Source organism: Prosopis cineraria, unplaced genomic scaffold (assembly GCF_029017545.1).
Source record: "Prosopis cineraria cultivar Desert tree isolate PC_DT_omini unplaced genomic scaffold, ASM2901754v1 PC15, whole genome shotgun sequence".
In the NCBI taxonomy this organism is placed as follows: domain Eukaryota; kingdom Viridiplantae; phylum Streptophyta; class Magnoliopsida; order Fabales; family Fabaceae; genus Prosopis; species Prosopis cineraria.
The window spans coordinates 6,326,857-6,345,801 of record NW_026555346.1 but is presented as its reverse complement, the minus strand read 5'-3'; the positions used below and the strand labels follow the sequence as shown (position 1 = coordinate 6,345,801).

Below are 18,945 nucleotides of genomic sequence, written 5' to 3'. Positions count from 1 at the left end.
CTATATTTAATTCCATTCCAGGGATTGTAAAATACTTTGAATAATCATATCCGTCAATTTCCGTTAGCGTGTTTTTTTTTTTAAGGGAAACAAAAGTGCTTATCCTATAGCATGCTTTCTGTTAGGTCCGAGTCTTTTTGAAAAAAATAAAAAAATGTTTTTGTCCACAGCTTTCAGTCCGAGACTGGCACATGAGAAGGGATGTAAAATGATAAGAACGTTGGAGAAAAAATTCAACGCTGGATTAATGGTTGTAAGATGGTGGATGCATGAGAATTATAACTAACAAGAAAGAAAACTGAGAAGCACAGCGATACAATTTTCAATTGGCAGTCCATTCAGGTGAGAACTGGTAGGAGGAGCACATCATCACCTTTCTCCTCAAACACTCATCCTTTTTTACGTCAGCAGAAACAGAACTGCAATCACATCTGCGTCACAAAACAATGTGCTCAAACTTTAGACCCTTCCCCTGTTCATGCATTTTTTCGAACTTTTATTTGTTCATTGTCTCTGGATATATTGGCGTACGTACGTACCTCAAACAATCATCTATTTCACGTGGCTCCACAAGCACATATAATGGTTTCCCATTAAGCCTGCAATGTCCCTGCAGTAACAAACGGCTCAATTAATTGACATTTTCCATTCATATTATCTCTGGATTTCAATCACAGAAGCCACAGCGTGTAGCTGAAAAACAACAGGCAAGAGTTCAAAGGTAGTTTAGGCTTTTACCTTCACCTCAGGCACACCAATGACACAAGCACACTCAACCACTTCAGCACCAGCACGTTCTACAGTGCGTACAATATATCAGGTTGGGAAAAAAAGAACAATATTGGAATGTAATTGAAACGAGTAATGTAGAACAGAAAACAGGAAATCTTGCCCAGAAGCATTATTGCGGCTGAGAGAGTTCCACCGGTGGCCACCATATCATCAATAATTAAGGTCCGTTCACCAGGCTGGACAGCCCCAACATGCAACTCCAGGCAATCAGTTCCATATTCTAGCTCGTATTTCTCTGAGATCACCTCACCTAGACACCAGCCATTATCATAGTTTAGCTAGGCATCAACTTCAAGTTAGTTTGGTACTTCCAACACGAAAATCTGCTTCTCTTCACTTAATAAGTGTTTGCAATTTTGAATTGTTGGGTTGAATTTGATGGTTTTAAAAATAAAACTTGATTTGAATGGTTAATAACTGTACCTAACGCACAATGAAGAGAAATAAGTTTTTAACACGAGAAATTTGGATAAAACATGCTTCTTGATATATGAGATGACTAGAATGAAGTTGAAGGGTTAAACTGACAGAAATTATAGGCATGCGTTCTCAGGGACCAAAAAGTATAGTTTTTCTTTAAAGTTTAGTAGCAATGTCTAATGTAATTTTCTAGGTAAGCAGGCTTACCGGGAAGTTTTCGAGGTTTGCGTAAAGGAACAAACTTTGCGCCAATGCCCAGCGCAATCGGTGGACCAAACATGAATCCTCTTGCTTCCACTCCTACGTGGAATCCAATATAAGGTAACCCAAATAAAAGCGGGAAAAAAAAAACCTTTATCTTCTATGCAATTGAAGGTAAAAACTCGCATCATTATTTCCCTCTCTCAACATATACAAATTGTTTTAGTATTTGAAAATGAAGAACCAAAGCGAACCGATTGTGTTCGACCAGGAACAACCGTGGATCACTTTATTTCTGTAATGGGGTGCGAATGTTGAAAATCACATAAAATTCGATTCCAAAACTGAACATCATGGGATGAATATAGAAGCATGGTGGTGAAAAAACGGAGAGCAGAGAGGAGAAGAGTGCTGTAGAGTACCGGCAACAACGGAAATGTGCATGTCCCTGTAACGATCGACAAAAATGTCGACCGTGTCTTTGAAGGCCTTGTGATCCAACAACAATGTCGTAATGTCTTGAAACATTATTCCTGCAAACACACCATTTTTTTATTTTTTGAGAGGGGGAGAAGAAAGAATACATACAAAACAGTTTCAGATCTGTTGGATTTGAAGCTCAAAAAGACACTGCAAGACGACTGAAAAAGGAAAAAAAAAAAAAAAAAAAGGCAAGGCCAACAGACACAGGATTTCCTCAAAACCCCAAAAAGTTGGGGGGAAAAGTATTACAGCCTGCGAGACCAAAACCTTAAAGGACATGAGTAAAAGAAAAGGCCTAACCTTGTTTGGGGAAGTGAGGCACCACTCTAATGGCCTGAGATATGGCTTGCAGCCTTGGGTCTCCCTTAAGACCATTCTCTTCGGCAAACATACTGCAATCTCTGTGCCTGTGCGCGCGCTCGCGCTTTGAAAAGAAAATTAAAGGTGGATGCGGTAAGGTCTGGCTCTTAAATTGGGACGAGTCTTGCGTGCTTGTTTTATTTCTATGTATGTGCATAGACACTGTGACAGAGGAAATTTATGTGCAGTAATAGTGTCGAGCAGAGCAGAAAGGAGTACGCAAGACTAGTGAGAATGGCGACGCCATTATAGACCACGTGGATCTCACGGATACGTTTCGATTACGTTGTTTTGAACAAAAACTGAAGATTACAAGTACATGACATTATCTGTTGACGGGAAAGAAAGCAGGAAATTGACAAAATTCGTTTGGTAGTTAAACAAATTAGCAGGGATGCTTAGAATATGGATTAAAATTGACAGTCAAATGATTGACAGTTGAGGGAATGGCAGGGGCGTGGGGGAGACGCGGGAGGAGCGGGGCGTGGGGGTGAGAAAGGGGAGGAGGAAGAGGAAAGAAGCACTGTTGAAGAGCACGCGAGGGATGTACGAAGCGCAAACAAAGAAAGGAATGATAACATAATGATTAAAATCTGTGGAGAGTTTCTCTCTCTGAAAATGGAGAGATGACGAAAGGGTGTGGCATTACAAGGGGGGACCCACGTTAGGCAATTGACTTGCATCATTCCATATCTTCGCCTTTCACTTCACACTCTCTCCTCTATCCCTTATCCCACCCACCACATCAGCTTTTCACCCCTCTCCACACTCCCTCCCTGCTTTCTGCCATTTCAATAAAACGTTCCCAACAATTTTATACGCAAGCCTCCAATCAATTGCTCCCCCTGTATTATAAATGCTTGTTTTAATAGTTTTCAAGATGGAGCTTACCGCACTTGGGAGGCATTGCCACAGTGGTTGCTTGTTTTTTTTTATTAATGAAAAGTTGATTTTGAGCAATCCCACTTATAGAGTGAAAAATAACAGCATGCTTGATTTCTATTTTTATTTTTAAAAACTATTTAATAATATCATTTTAAAAATTATTTTTTAAATAAAATAAAATAAAAATATGTTTAGTTATGTCAATTAAAAAATATTTTTAAAATTAAAAAATAAATTGATAGTGATAACTATAGATAATTAATAATAAAAATTAATCAACGTAACTATAATCTTTAATAATTAGATGTAGTGTATTTTAAAAATAAAAATTAAAAATAATTAAATAAAAAAATACTTATTCAAACAAATTTTTAAATTGTTTTTATTTTTAAAAATAAAAAATAATTTTTAAAAACAGAAAACAAATAAGCCCTAAGCCACGTCTCTCTCCCTACTGACAACATAGTTTTGAATGGCATGGGATTAAGGTCCGGCCCACATTGTGTGCGAGAGGCATTAATGATCGAGGTTTTGAGAATTTGACAGAACATAATGACGAATTATAAGTCAGAATGAATTTGTAAGTTAAAACAGTAATACGCAAAGTCTCAGGGACTTTGACTGTCGCTGAAAGATAAATACTTGATAGTTGGAAATACCTAACAACATACAGTACAATTGTAAATCCTGTTTAGGGAATGTTGAGAGAATTGATCGGTAGATATTAGAATATGAGTTATATATAACCAAAAGTATATCAAAAATAATATTGTAGTAAGTGTGATATGAAATAGGCAAAGACAGTAGGGTTGGTTATAAACAAATATTCTAGATGGTTCGATTGGATGAAAGAAGGCGATGGAGATGGGATTAGGACGGAGGAGCCCACCTAGTGGGAGGGATTAATGATGAAGCTTTTTTACACAGACTAGGGTTGGGAGTGAGGGGGGGACCTCGTACCATGACTTTGAGCCTTTTATATATATATATATATATAAATATAAAATATAAATGTTCACACGCTTATTTATCTTTTTTTTTTTTTAATAAGGATGAGAAAGGTTTTACTTATCTATCTTTTGTTGGAAGAGTGACTATAACATAGAATATAAGACAGTTAGATTTTTGATGAGATTTTAAAAAAAATAAATTATAAATATACATTTAAATAGTTATAAGTACAAATCTTAACTCTGAACTGAGAGTTATAATTTAAATTTTAAATTTAAATATATATTTTTTGTAATTAGAACTTCAAAAATTATAGATGTTTAAATCAATATTTATATTTATACTGTTATACATTCATTATTTTAAAATTTTAATATCATTTCCTCATTTTTTATAAGGAAAGGTAATACACATAATTACACTCATCACACTCACACGTCCGCTTATTCATTATATAGGATATAGCGCCCATAGATTTTTCCTATTAATGAGGTGTGGGTGTGTCATTGATTCCTTATAATCATATTTTTTATTGTTATTTACTCCCTTCAAGCCCATCCGTTTGTTTTAATTTTTAAAAAATGACAGTTAGATCAGAAAAAGGTTGAATTGATTATATTTAGGTTACCGACAAAAAAATTTAAAATATGAATGATAAATATTAATTTAAATAATTATAAATAAAAATTTTTGTTACAATTTAAGAGTTACATTTGATATTTAATCATTTATTTATAATTAAAATTTTTAAACTTATAATTATTTAAATTAATATTTTTAATTTATTTTTTAAAAAATATTATCAAGGGCCAAACTGTTATTCCCTCTTTCAATTTTTTAACTACGTGCTCCCTCCAACCCTATGTCAGTTACTTTTTATAAAAAGATACTGCGTCAATTGGTTTTTTTGTTTTAATTAACTACCACCATTTACAATTTTAAATATTTATACTTTTAAATGAGGGAAAATAAAAAAATTATTTTAAAATTATTTAAATGATATAACTACTTTTTTAATTCAATTGAAATGGTTTAGAAATACACTCTCCGTTTAAAAATATAAGATATTTTTAATCGAATTTCACCCTTTATAAAATAATTACCTATTTTCAACTAACACTATCTTTTCATATTTATTCCTATTAAATATTCTATAATAAATATAAAATTATTATTAATAAAAGTACTTTTAAAAAAAGAATAATGATTACACTTTAAAAAATTAAAAATACCTTATATTTTTTAACATTTAATTTTTTAAAAAATAGTTTATATTTTTAAAAGGAGAGAGTAATATTTATCAGCATGGAATGTTTATCTAATTGCGCCTCCATCTTATTCCCTATCATACCTAATCCTCAACTAAATCTTGCTTTTCACTTTTTAACTCATCACATATGCCTTCTTACCCCCTCCCCTCTTTCTCTATCATTTTCTCAATCAATTGATTAAATGTTTTCGCTTTCATCATTCTACATCTCACAGTGCATCCGATCTTCCTCAAAGCGCAGGTGGCATTTTTTAATACTTTTAGGGCTCACCCTTTAATCTATGTGTGCTGCAAATATCTTGTTTTGATATCGTGGGCATGATCCCACTTCATTTTTTTGCACTTGTTCAAGTTTTATCCATGGCTTCTTCTTTAAAAAATTGATTTCCTGATCACAAACTTGAAAGACAATGATTGAATATGTAAGAATAATTTAGAATATAAAAACATATATATAATAGACAAACCAAGCTAATGAAGGACAGGTGGATCCCAATTAAATAGAATATCGTAGCATGTAATTTTTGTGTAAACATAGTGTCATCGAGGGTCTATCTCTGTCTGATGAAAACAAAAACAATAAACGAAGTGGAAATACTTGATAGTCATTCGCTCTTTCTGTACCGGCACCACTACATGTGTTAGTGCTATCAATATTACTATACTTTTCTTCTTTTTCTAATTTCGGTTATCTCGTGGGCGGACAACATGCACGTATAAAAAAAAAAAGGACGAGGATCTAAACGCAGATATCATGTCAGTGCATTTCCAAAACTTTACGAGTTTAATAGCGTTCATAGTTTGGCTGTTCTTTATTCCTAGTTCTCGTGACACTGTCCTCATTGTTTATGGGTGGGAGATATCTGTACTTTCCACGATAAAATAAAAGGGAACAAACAATGTCACCATCGTCTTTAAAGTTGTGGATAGATTTGAGCGGCTTGGCTTTTCCTTATATCTGCGTCTCTATCTCCCAAAAAATTGATTAATGTTAGACTAGTGATGGATTAATTGGCAAGTGTGTAATAGTTGAGACTTGGGTGGGTGCTGTGCGAGAAGATTATTAATTAGGTATGACGTACGAATAAATCTTAATTTATTAAGATCTGATTGATTCCGTATCTTTCTGAAAGGGATGGATCCTATCTGAGAGAGAGGTGGGCTATCAAGCACATGTGCGCGTCATGTAATGCAATAAAGTTTGATAAGTTTAAGTTTAATTTAATTAGCGCATGATTATGGAGATGATTAGGAATAAACAATCCTACGAGGTGCAATCCCCAGTCCGTTCTTTTTTGTTTGTTTGCGAATTGCGATGAAGGCTCTCCATGTCGGATATTGTACGAACGAATGAATGAGATTATTTTTTTGGATCACGTACATTCAGAAATACGGCATAATGATACGAGAAAATGTAAAGTATGAACGCGATTCACACGCTATGGTTCCATTATTTCTTCATTTCCCCTCATCTCACCGTTGGATACCATATTACAATCAGTCTAGTTTAATTTAAATTATAATTTTAATGACAATAATTCAAATTAGTGTGAGTGGTAGGAATTTTTATTAGTTAAGTTGGTGATTGTTGATTCGAATACCAACATTTATACGTGCGTTAACTTAGCTGACAATGATTATATTTTTTGGTATTTTTATTTTCTTAAAAAATACACGATACAATATATTTAGAATATCTACAAACAGGAATATAAATTTATAAAACATTAAAAAACGTTTTTAATTCAATAAATATTCAAACTAACATACTCATGAGAAATTAATTAAAGATATATCTTAACACCAAGACAAATATGTATTGAAAAAATATCAATTGATATTGGCTTGACACATTAAGTGATTTGAATTAATTGGTGTTTCATATCCATTATCTCCCCCTTCCCCCCTGTTTCACATTTAGTCAGCACACTGTTAGACATGTTGCATCACAACACCCACACCAGACATTTAGCTTCCCATAACATACGCATTCAATTCAGTCATGTAAATTTAGAGAATCTGATTAGTCAGCATATCTCACGAGTCAGCAACATTTACTTTGACGGATTTCGATTGGCTCGCTATGCTCGCCGCAATTGAAGGAGCAGACTTGAATCTCTCTCTCTGTCCCCCCACTCTCTGGGTGAGCTCATGGGCTGCTGGGCGATTGCTGACTTGCTTCCTTGTACGAGTTTCAGTATTGGGGACAACATACCCTGTAGATATTGGCTACGAGTTCCCTAAAAAGCCCAACTAACTAAAATCTCTTTAGGTCTCGGATTGTGGGTCAAGTGGCCTTGGCCCAAATGTATTGAAGATTGTTCCAAGTCATTTTCAGATGAAGATAAGATCAAAAGGATGAGTTTTACACTCCACAGACTCGGGTCAAAAAAAAAAAAAGGACACTCCACAGACCAAACACGGAGACATGGCAAGGTCAAGTGCATCACATGAAACAACTCTTCAACTCAGGACCAACACAACACTGATCAACCTTCGTGAAGATGAAAGAGTGGCACAGTCCCAACTTGCAAACCAGGTAGTCCAAATATTTTGAAGACATATCTGTAATTCGTACTTTTGCTTCTCTTTTTCATTAAAAGTTAGCACTATGATGTTGTTGGTCTCTTGTACAATTAAATTCCAAAATAACTTTTTCTAGCAAGTTGTAAGAAAAACTTCATCCAAAACTACTTTTCCCAGAAGAAAGTCCAGCCCCTTTCTTATTTTATACCGTGAAAACATTTCATTGTTGGACTGACTATTAATCTTCTTGATTATTGCTATTTGCTTCTTACAAGGTAACGTAAGGTCCGCAAAACAAGTTAAATCCGCTATTGCCAGTAACTATTAATAGGATTCATAACATTATTATTATTAATGATAGCATGTTTGAAAAAGATAGAGGGTAGAATGGTAATTTCACATTGATAGATAAAAAAGCAACCGTGAATGTGACATGGGGTTGTGAAGCAGCCTCGAGAGCTATCCACGTGTCTCATGCAACCTCCACATGCTCCAAAACGCTGCAACCAAAAGGATCCGACTGATCCGTGTCTCCTTTGAACTCAAGACCAAAACAACACAACGCAGCCTCTTCATCTTTTTGTAACTATGCTTCCTATTCTGCTGCATCGTTATCATTACCATCATTATTATAACGAAATATGCTAGTGAAACGAGTATCCGGATTTCATTATTTTAATTGACTGAATTAAAACCATTTCATTTAAAATGAAAAAAAAAGACTCGAATAGTTATAGTTTTAATATTAAATATAAATGCATAAATACTTAATCAATATTTTAAAACACTAAACTTTAGGATTGCAAATATTCAAGCAAAATAGTTTATTTATTTATTGGAAGCGGCGAATCTACAGGAATTCGTATATTATTTTGTCACTTTCTGTATCCGTTTCAATTTTCATTTCCAGTATGTTCCGCTCCTCATTACACGTAACAAGTACCTTCGCTACGTTTTCCGGGTTTGAGCTTAACCTGCTTCTGGCGGCGCATCTTAGCCTTCTTCACCCCCTTCTTTCCCTCCATTCCTTTCCTCCCTTTTCAGGTCTCTCAGATTCTCCCTCTCGTCCAGTCGTCCTTCGTCGAAACCGATAATTCTGTTTCTCCCTGTGAACTAGACGAACGCTTAAACTTCACTATTCGATCGGTGATTAACCAGAATGTATGGCTTTCTCTTCCTACACTCGCCTCCGTTTTCCAGCCACTTCTTCTCAACGTCACTCTCAGGTTATCTCTCTACTACTTGCATCCTTATCTCTAGTTGTTTCAGTTTTCAAATCTTCAATTTGAACACTCTTGATGTTTGTCGGAGCTGCTTTAGATATTCAAGTAAAACTCAGAGCTATCAATCCCAGTGAAGTGATTTACTCTTCAGCTCAAATCTTGTTTTATTCATTTCGACATTTTAACTTCACATCCGTGTCTTCGATTTGCGACCAACGAAATTCTGGTGTTAATCAGTTGCGGTCTTAAGCTGGCTAGCCAAATAGAAACAACTATCAATACTTATTGGCATCTCTTTTGCCTTGCCCATGGCTAAATTATACACATCTCTGCTTTTGTTTTGAGAAATATACTTAATCCTCCATCGGTGAGCTCTATAATCACTTCACTTTCCAACATATAAGACCATGTGCTAAATTTCAATGTCGACTTCAACTTTGTCAACATTAGGAGGGTGACTTGAGTTGATTTCATTTAGTGGCCAATACATATAGATCCTCAAGTATGCATATGTTGGTTAAATTAGCAGTTTCAACTTTCATTCGTATTTATCGAATTTGTTTAGCAAGGACGAGAATACATGCGATCTTCCCATACCTAGGGTAAATTTGTTTCCCATAGTTGGCAGATTCTAGTCTAATTTTTTAATCTTTTTGTGTAGGACCTGATAAACTCTGATGATTCTATTTTTTCTCAGAAGTATTTTGTCAGCTTTAGATTTTTTGTTATCTATAATCTTTTGCTCGACAAGCTGTAAATTTTGTTACAGCAAATGCTAACTGAAAGTATCTTTGAGAATTCATAACAAATAACTAATCAGATATTAAAAGAAGCTTGGGCATTTGATTCTAGGGTAAAGGGGAGAAAATATTCAAGAAGTTGTCGGCCAGAAGTATCCAATAGTCTAAAATAAGAAAAAGTGTATGGGTGCCCATGAAGTTGTTTTAATCGGGGTATCTGTGCATGCTTTGGATCTGAAATTTAACGGGTTGGTCGCAGATGCACCGACTAAAATAACTTCACGGGCCCTCGTACACTTTTTTTAACTTTAAACTACTGAATGCTCTTAACCGACAATTTATCGGATACTTTTGCACATTTTTGATTCTGTGGTGACTGGTTTCCCATATGAATGTTTACCTACAACAGTTTAACGTCCTGTGCAGTTGTGCTCTCTTTGGCTCAATTGGAAGCATAGCCCAACAGATCTGGTGTCGATCAGAAATCAAAAAGGCTATTTATTTAAGCCTATTAAATCAGTCTTAAATGATAAAAAGTCAGGCATCAATGATTATGAAGCAGCTGAATCTGCAAGGATCCTTCTCGAAAGGTTGTTCGAGCAGACGCAGAAGCTGGAAGAACAGATGACAGGTGAATTTCATCTTGATCAGGATGGTCAGCTTGGGCTTAACCTTCAGGTCCTGGAGTCAGATCTTCAGGCTGCGCTTACAGCTTTGAAGAAAAAGGAAGAACATCTGCAGGAGGCAGAGAGGGCTGTTTTGTTAGAAAACAGTAAATTAAACCGTACAAAGGAGGAATTGGAGCTACGGGAGAGAGCAATTGCAGCTGCGCATTCAAAGCACGAAAAACTGGAAGAAGAGCTGAAGGAGGCTAATCTTAACTTTGCTTCTCAAGCCAGCCAGATAGAGGATCTAAAGCTCCAGGTTAGAGGGAGAGATCAAAAGATTTCTGCTGTCCAGACTGCACTTTCTCTGAAAGAAGAAGAAATGAAGAGAATGAAGAAGGATTTGGAAAAGAAGATTCAAGAAGCTTCTTATATTGATTCTGAACTTAAATTGAAGGCTCAGCTTCTAAACGAAGCAAATGATGTTATGAGGAAGCAAGAAATTGAACTTCATGAACTCCAGAAAACCATCCAAGAGAAGGAAGTTCAACTACAGGATTCTCGTGATCAAAAGAAACTTGACGAAGAAAAGCTAAAGGCTGCAGAGGCCTCCTTGGAAAAGCAGGCAAGGGAGTGGCTGTTAGCACAGGAAGAACTTAAGAAACTTGGTGAGGAAGCTGCAATACGTGTACAGGAGAGTAATGGAACAGTGGAAGATTTCAAAAGGGTGAAGCTTCTTCTTGATGCGGTAAGGTCTGAATTAGTTTCTTCTCAGGAATCACTGGCATCTTCTAGAAAGAAAATGGAAGAACAAGAGCAACTGTTGGCACAGCAGCTGGCTGAACATGCGGATCAAAGGGAAAGTCTCATTTCATACATGGAAAGTTTAAAACTGGCGCAAATAGAAGTGGATAGTGAGAGAGTGAAACTAAGGGTTGCAGAGGCAGAGAAAAAAGAAATTGAACAGGATTTAGCCATGGAAAAAGAGTTTGTGAAGGAGTTACAGGAAGAACTGAAGAGAGAGAGAGCTTCCCTGAAGCAGGCAGTTCAAGATAAGTCTTTGCTTCAAGAGAGATTGGATCAAAAAGGTATTGAATTCGAAGAAACAACTGCCCTTCTTCATGTAAAAGAGTCAGAGCTCGTGGATGCTAAGCTAGAAATCCAACATTTGAAATCGGAAAAGGCTTCACTTCAGGTTACCTTGAAGGAGAAAGACTTGGAACTTTCTAATGCAAGGAAGATGTTGGAAGACGTAAACCAGGAAATTGCTGATCTAAAGATGCTTCTGGACAGTAAAGAAATCCAGCTTATTCAAGCAACCAATATGCTAAGGGAGAAAGATGAGAGCGTGCTACTTATGCAGAATGAGTTAAATGATACCAAGTTGAAGGCGTCTGAGGCTGAAACTGTGGTAGAGCGAATTCTTGAACTAACAAAGACGCTGGTTGGTTCAATCAAGTTTGAAGATATTAACTCTTTGAGATTGCCGGACGAAATGGGCAAGGAACCACTGCAGCTATTGTTAGAGACACCTACTCATGAATTCAGGTGGCGGCAAAAACAACTTGAGGAAGAGCTTGAATTGACAAAAGAGAGCTTGAAAACAAAGGAAATGGAAGTTCTTGCTGCACAGAGAGCTCTAACAGTAAAAGACGAGGAACTCAAGATGACTCTTGCAAGATTGGACGCAAAAGAGCAACAGTTAAAGGAAGTGAGGGAGGAACTGAATGAGGATGCTAATGACCTGCAACGGCTTTATGCTTTGGCTCAGGAGAGAATTGGCGACAAAAGCATTGGATACTTGGCTATGGAGAAGCTTCAACTTGAGGCAGCACAGCTTGAAGTAGAAGCTGCCACCAATGCTCTTTATAAACTCGCAGAAATGAGTAGGCAACTCTTGAATAAGGCTGGCCTAGGTGCTGAGGCCGATAATCACATATCTGTGTTACCAAATAAATTTGTGATCGATGACATTGAAGTGTTTAGTGAGGTGAAAGCGGGAATTGCTCAGCTCTCAGCCTTGACCGAGGAGCTTGTGAGGGAGGCTGGTATTGTTCCTGTAAACCAGCATCCATAGTGAATGGACTTGGTGTTTAAATTTAAGTCCACTCACTTCGAACGTATGGAGCGATATACAGAGATGTTTGGAGTGATGCACACCATGCCTCTTGATTTAGTCCAGGTCCTGTTGCTTGATTTTGCTACCTGTTGTGTATATTGTCTAGAATAATGTGGATTACTCGTGTCCAATTAGAGTCGGTTTCCTTTATAAGATTTTCAGAGTAGCACAATTCCATTTTTGGCAGCCCAGCAAACCTATGGCCCTACCTTCCAATAACTCTGGAGCAACCGCACCCGCCAACTGTTGGAATGTCATCAATGAGCTATGTTGTGATAGCATCTTATAACGACGAAGGATACCGAGACTTAGTGAACAGATCGATTATCTCATTCTAAAGAACAATACACTAAGATTATCAGCTTCTCATCTGCTTTCTGTCCTGAAGCTCCTCTGGATTACATACAGAACAAGCATTGAGATAAACAACCAAATTGGCCTAATCTCATGCCCTGCATATTGAAACATTCGGGCTAGGGTAAACTATTTCCCAAAAAACAAAATATAGCACACAACATGCATGCAAAATGGTGATCACATTACTAGGAAAACGACAGCACGTCTTGATCCCCACAAAAAATGTTGGCCAGCCAAATTCTCACTAAGCAAAGTTTCCTAAGAATTCAGATTAGCCAGATTATGCATTTTTGACAGATCTGAGCTCAGTTCAGATTCTTCAACTTCTAAAAGACTGCCTTCACTGTAAAAGAGAACCGCTATATAGTAATTGAGCATGTTATTTGCCAATCAGCTTATAGTAGGCGTATGATCCAGAGCCAGCAAAACCGAGAAGTTGCCCAACAACATTCCACTGCAATCAAAACGGAACACCCCCATCATATGACAGAACAGAGAAAGTATAACAGGAGAATACACCCAGCTAGAGCTATCGAGAGCATATTGATCAGAAAAGAGCACTCACAAAATCGAATGGCAGCCCACCAAAAAGCATCCAGCCAAGGCCAATGGTAAACAAATCCTGGACAGAAATATAGTATAAATAAGAATTCACGACAATTCATGGAGATTTTGGGGGGGGGGGATTATTTGATTCGGAACATGTATAGGATAATTTTGTAGAGACGAGATGAGTTTGCATCTAAATTCAATTAAAACCAGCTATCATGATAAATCACAAGTCGCTCAGTATCACAATTAAGGCATCTTGACCAGAGCAAACTTATATTTTAATAATAGTTATCCTTTTTCTTCAATTGTTTGTTTTTTGTATCATGCAATCTATATATCTGACCTCACCTAGTAGAAGAACTGATGCATCAAGCATGGAAGGAAAACCATTCAAATTAGAAACAAACCTTCAGGTTACCACAAATTGTCTGTGTCAGGGCTAAATTCAGAGTTGTGTTCAAAAATATACTGTAATTCAAGAAGAAAGCCAATACGCAGGAAAAGAGTAAAACGACCTGCCCAAACAAAAGAAGCATATTAAAATTACAGCTTGATATGCATAAAGAGGAAAATAGCCATAAAACATGGAAACCAGTTTGATATATTCAGAAGGCCATCGTCCTTTATGATTAAAAATGTAGACCTTTCTAATAGCTGAAAAAACACTCGCACAGGATGAGAAAAAATATATTGCCTTATTTAAAAAAATAAACTAGGATGATGTTGCCATGGTACAGACAGTTAGAGATGCCCAGATAATGGCCAGAGGCAGGATCCCTTCCCCAGCAATAAAAAAAGAGTAAGCTTTACTGATATACTAAACTAAATAAAATTTAACGTGGAAAGAGGAAACTTTAAAGGCGGCAATCTGCGACCAATATTATGCTGCCTATATGTTGGAATATTTGAGGAAAATCACTCAAGAAGCAATCTGCTAAAGGAACAAAACATGGAAGGCAAAGTGCAAACTACTAAATTACATGAGGTGTCATTGTAGTCTGTCACATTATTTACTGTAGACAGAGGATGCCAAATTCTTGGTTAGCTATACAATAATGCGTACTCTATGTTCATATGGCCAATAACCAAGGGTGACTCGCTGATACAATGAAATTGAATGGGAAATAATCTGATAGCAAGCAGCACATACAATGAATCCAGGTGAAAAGAGAGAGGGAAAGTTGATTGCTGTCTTCATATCACCCCGAATTAATGTCCAAATAAGCAAAACTGGTCCACATATTACACCTATAATACAACAGAAGAAGTATTTCAAATCAGAAAAAGAAAATAAATGACCACACTTCCCATGAAGCAGAAAGTATACTGAAAGTTTAGAGGCCATTTCATAAGATCTACCAGCTTACCATTGCACCACATAAGGCCAAAGCTATTAAGGCCACTGGTTTTTCCTGAGAAAAAGCAAAATAACTAACTGTCAAAATAACTAAAAGGATAAAATTCCCACTTTATGAGAAAGAGTGAAAGTAAAGGAATACAACCAACACGGGCTATGGTTGCAAGATATATTGCTGTGCTAATGTTCGACATAAAAACAACAGCATAGCCATAAGCATCAAAAGATAAGTCCCGTGCTCCAGCAATAAATGCACCAAAGACGATCAGGCCAACACTGATAACAACCTTAAAAATTTCAGTCAAACGAAGAAATCAGGGAGATAAACATTCAAAACTGTAGTCTTGATTTTATTGTCTTATAACAAATATGGGGGAGGGATAAGAAAAATAAAGATATAAAAGCAATTAACCAATGGTGTTCTTCTTCATCTGGTCAACAAAAAAAACAACGTTATTCTTCATGGGATGCTTATCAATGAACATGCCATGTCTATCGGCAAGCATACTATACTAAGCCTAAAATAACATAAAATTAAGTGCTAGGTTTACTGCCAAACATGCACAAAAATAATCTCATTTCCATCCATTGCCAATAAATTGATACTCAAAGGAAGCATCCAATGTGTCACACCCCACCATCATTTGGGCATACAAGAACATAAAGCATTAGACAATATCTAAAACCGTCATATGTTAGTAACAAAGATCAATACAATTTGAATGTTAACTTCTATTCTGTCACACAAGCTACTCAATCAATAACACTGGTGAAATATGGCTAGCACTCAACTAAATAAGTATTGCAACAAATCTATTTTGCATCATGTTATAAAGTTCATTAACTAGTTATCTTTATGATCATCATTTATTCTTCTGCTTTGAACATCATGACATAACAATTATTCACTGTTTTGTTAATCTAACAACTTCCAAAAGTTTAATGATTCTTTAGCATATGATTATTTCATTCAGCAAATGCCAAAGGCCAAGGCATTTCTCAATACAACCACTTGCAAAAGAAGGAATCAATTAATAAAGTAGCCAATCGTATTCTTTTCACATTTGAAATATGCATCCACATGCTTAAATGCAACTTTTTAACTTAAATTGTCCTTTTATCATCATCAAGTTTCTAAAAACCTTTTTCCATCACACCTGTCCAAACAATATAGTCCCATGATAAATGATAGGCAAGATCCAAATAACTTGGAAATGAACCTGTATGAGGCAGTTGATTATTTACATTTTACACAACCACAATGAACTTCATTAAATTATATATCTCAGGTGCCTCACCCAAATTTCAGAGTCATAGATTCATTGGAATGAAATATGACAGACTGTAAGTCACGTAATGTGTTCGAGAGAAAGTACTTTACCTGAAAACAACAGAGGATGTATACCTCTGCCCTGCCAGAATATACTCCACAAGCATTGTAAACACCACTGTGGTTCTCCGAAGGGTGGTATACATTGGAACATTTACCCCACGAACAGACTCCATGGTGACTATCTTTCAAGGAGAAATACAAAATTCAATTAAACAAAAGCAAATCAAAAGGAAGAAAATGAACAATGATTAAGGATATGTCCTCAAACAAAGAGAAGGAAGAAAATACCATGTAAAGCAAATAAGTCCCAGCCAAAGGAAGAGTATGCCTCAATGTCTTCAGCGATACAAATTTAGTTGTTGTATCAGAAGATGCCAAAGATTCACCTGCTCTGAAAGAAATTATCCTCCAGCGCTTCAATACATAGAGCAAACAACAAGAGCATACCATCTGCAGGAGGAGGAAGCAAAGATTACGTTTAAAATTTTGAAAAGAGCCAATTAAATTCAAAATGAAAGGCCAGTATGGGAAATGCACTGCATACAGTCCAAACCATTTCAGAATCATAAGTCATATCCATTTCTTTCTACCTCTTATCTAAAGATATGCATATAGAAAACTAGCATTTTGGCTTAATTAAGTTGAATAATCCTTCAAAACTTAGTTCAAGGAACTTCAAAACTTATAATACAGACTCTGCTTAACAATAATGAGCATAAAAGTGTTAGATGAGCAACAGAGAAAGGAGAAGAAATAGAAGACCAAAAATGGAGGAGGAAAAGACAGAGCAAACCAAGAGGAAAAGAAAAAGAAAAAGAAAAAACCACAATAATCAAGAATGAAATTTTGAGGCAGCAGCATTAAATTATATGGCATTCTGTCTTGAGGAAATGAGAAGTTAGGAATAAGGGCCAATAATGGAGTCATTTAACAACCATGAATCATTGTTCAAACAGAGCGCTTTGGATTGTTTATACAACAAATCATATAAAGAGCAGAACATTGAACTGAGTGCTTTGGATTTTTTGTTAAGTTTTTCTTGGTTTTGAAGACAGATAGCAATAGAATAAGATGGGTGGGTTTTAAATATGCAAAATGGGGAAGTAGACGTAAGTATTACTCAAGTCTCAAGGACAGAATGATGTATTGTAACCTTAAGAATGTTAAAAATGCATTCACTTACAGAAAAATGATAAAAGAGAAAAGCCTATAAAGATCAACCTGAAGAAGCGTGATGACACTTGCAGATGGGAAGTCAAAAGATGAAAGAGCTGCCTTATTGAACAACACCAAAAGCACTAAGAAACAGAAACAGAAACGGATGAGTAACTGAGCAAAATACCGTATTCTTCTCCTAGATGGAAAGCCGTACATATCACAAGTGACACACAACGACACACATTACAAAAGCGAAATAGCAAGAGAGGGAGGTAGAATATACCACAGGTCTCTCTCTTCCAGTTCATGGAAAATAATTCAGATGAGTTTCCTTTTACAACATTATGTCCTTAAACTGATTATGAGAGGGAGAATGGAGGCTAAAACCCAAGAATATTGCGGGAATTTGTCGTGCGAAAATGGATCCCTCAGCACTAATTCAACCAAAATTTTTCATTTCAACAAACTCCTGAAAATATCTTTACGGGTATCATGTGTAGCATAGTCCTTACAATTTACAATAAGGAAGCGTAAAATCACATACACATGCCCCCGGGGAACAATGCTTTCTTACTCTAATAATCCAATTAAGCAAGAGTCTACCACAGCTTTTGTAACTTATCGCTCATTCTTTGAAATTTTCTCGAGAGCACTATCACCTTTATATATGTATATGTATGTATAGGTATATGTATATTCTATTTTATGTTTATCCAAACAAAAGTCGAATGAACTCACACGCCGAGACATTGAAACGCTGAACTCATTATTAAATACCAATGCATCTCCATACTAAAAGGTGAAAGCGATCTTCCTCGTTCGATATGAGGAACTTAGGATTGTTCAAGGAGTCAAGGAGGATAACGAGCTTCTAAAATTGCAAAAGTTGTGCATAAAGGAGTACTCAAAAGAGAATTGATGAACGTACCAGCGCAGGACATGTAAGATATTGCGGCGTAGGCTCCTCGTTTAGTCATGGCGGACCCATTGAAAAGCTTCTCGTCGCCCTTGAATAGCTTCCCTCCTTCCTGATCCTTTGGAGGATCCGTAACCGGCAGTAACATCCTCTCCGCCGAATCGGACGGCTTCGGAGACATTTCTCAGCTCCTCGATCGCTTTCTCTCCGGAGGGCTTAGGTACGAAGGAAGGCTCTTGGCTTAATTGAAATGATGCCCTCTAACTCACCGAGGCTAGGTCCCCAATCCATGACCCGAATGTGAGTTGCGACTCGGAACTCGGAAGTTGACGCCTGACTTTTCCATCTTTTTGACCTGGTCGTCCCGTGGAAGGATGGATAAGCTTCTGATAATTTGGAGAAATTATTAATATTTGGTTCCTTTTATGTTTTTTCCCCCTTCAAGATATCTCCGCGCTCAATAATCATGAATGTTTTTTATTTGTATAGTATACATGAAAATTAGATTTTACCCCCAGGATGCACGGAGACATTAAAAGTTAATAAACGTTAAATATTCAGCAAGTATTAATTTTATAATTTATAACAGCATTAATATTTAGAAGGAGTAAAATTAAGTAAGCAATTATAAAAAATAAAAATAATAATAAAGGTTTAAATACCAATTACTTTTATTCCTTGCATGAGAATGTGTTGG

General features: G+C 36.2%; 3 protein-coding genes across 3 annotated transcripts; 1 reads left to right on the top strand and 2 right to left on the bottom strand.

Moving 5' to 3' along the window:
• Positions 1 to 220: 220 nt before the first annotated feature.
• LOC129294328 (adenine phosphoribosyltransferase 5-like) lies at positions 221 to 2,955 on the bottom strand. Its single transcript, XM_054932594.1, has 7 exons — positions 2,197 to 2,955; positions 1,836 to 1,946; positions 1,420 to 1,512; positions 893 to 1,042; positions 739 to 797; positions 540 to 610; positions 221 to 431 (listed from the first exon to the last, which is right to left on the bottom strand). Exons 1-7 carry the CDS (start codon positions 2,411 to 2,413, stop codon positions 323 to 325), a joined length of 810 nt encoding a protein of 269 aa, XP_054788569.1. The 5' UTR covers positions 2,414 to 2,955; the 3' UTR covers positions 221 to 322.
• Positions 2,956 to 8,797: 5,842 nt separating this feature from the next.
• LOC129294226 (uncharacterized) lies at positions 8,798 to 12,730 on the top strand. The gene is made up of 2 exons (XM_054932423.1): positions 8,798 to 9,114; positions 10,278 to 12,730. Exons 1-2 carry the CDS (start codon positions 9,052 to 9,054, stop codon positions 12,531 to 12,533), a joined length of 2,319 nt encoding a protein of 772 aa, XP_054788398.1. The 5' UTR covers positions 8,798 to 9,051; the 3' UTR covers positions 12,534 to 12,730.
• Positions 12,731 to 12,883: 153 nt separating this feature from the next.
• On the bottom strand, positions 12,884 to 18,614 carry LOC129294227 (UDP-N-acetylglucosamine transporter UGNT1-like). The gene is made up of 10 exons (XM_054932424.1): positions 18,261 to 18,614; positions 17,396 to 17,472; positions 16,463 to 16,624; positions 16,223 to 16,356; positions 14,987 to 15,117; positions 14,852 to 14,896; positions 14,635 to 14,732; positions 13,892 to 13,999; positions 13,498 to 13,554; positions 12,884 to 13,386 (listed from the first exon to the last, which is right to left on the bottom strand). The coding sequence occupies exons 1-10, from the start codon at positions 18,427 to 18,429 to the stop codon at positions 13,312 to 13,314; spliced, it is 1,056 nt and encodes a 351-aa protein (XP_054788399.1). The 5' UTR covers positions 18,430 to 18,614; the 3' UTR covers positions 12,884 to 13,311.
• Positions 18,615 to 18,945: the final 331 nt, after the last annotated feature.

Bases quoted from the DNA above. Each gene is read 5' to 3' on its own strand.
- LOC129294227 (XM_054932424.1), bottom strand. From the start codon at position 18,429: ATGTCTCCGAAGCCGTCCGATTCGGCGGAGAGGATGTTACTGCCGGTT. The intron at 17,473-18,260 runs GTACGTTCATCA...TCTGTTTCTTAG, and splicing joins ATCTTACATGTCCTGCGCTG to TGCTTTTGGTGTTGTTCAAT. The intron at 13,555-13,891 runs GTTTGTTTCTAA...ATTTCTGTCCAG, and splicing joins CAATTTGTGGTAACCTGAAG to GATTTGTTTACCATTGGCCT.
- LOC129294328 (XM_054932594.1), bottom strand. From the start codon at position 2,413: ATGCACATACATAGAAATAAAACAAGCACGCAAGACTCGTCCCAATTT. The intron at 1,513-1,835 runs GTACTCTACAGC...GATTCCACGTAG, and splicing joins GCACATTTCCGTTGTTGCCG to GAGTGGAAGCAAGAGGATTC. The intron at 432-539 runs GTACGTACGTAC...TTTGTGACGCAG, and splicing joins GAAATAGATGATTGTTTGAG to ATGTGATTGCAGTTCTGTTT.
- LOC129294226 (XM_054932423.1), top strand. From the start codon at position 9,052: ATGGCTTTCTCTTCCTACACTCGCCTCCGTTTTCCAGCCACTTCTTCT. The intron at 9,115-10,277 runs GTTATCTCTCTA...CGTCCTGTGCAG, and splicing joins CTTCTCAACGTCACTCTCAG to TTGTGCTCTCTTTGGCTCAA.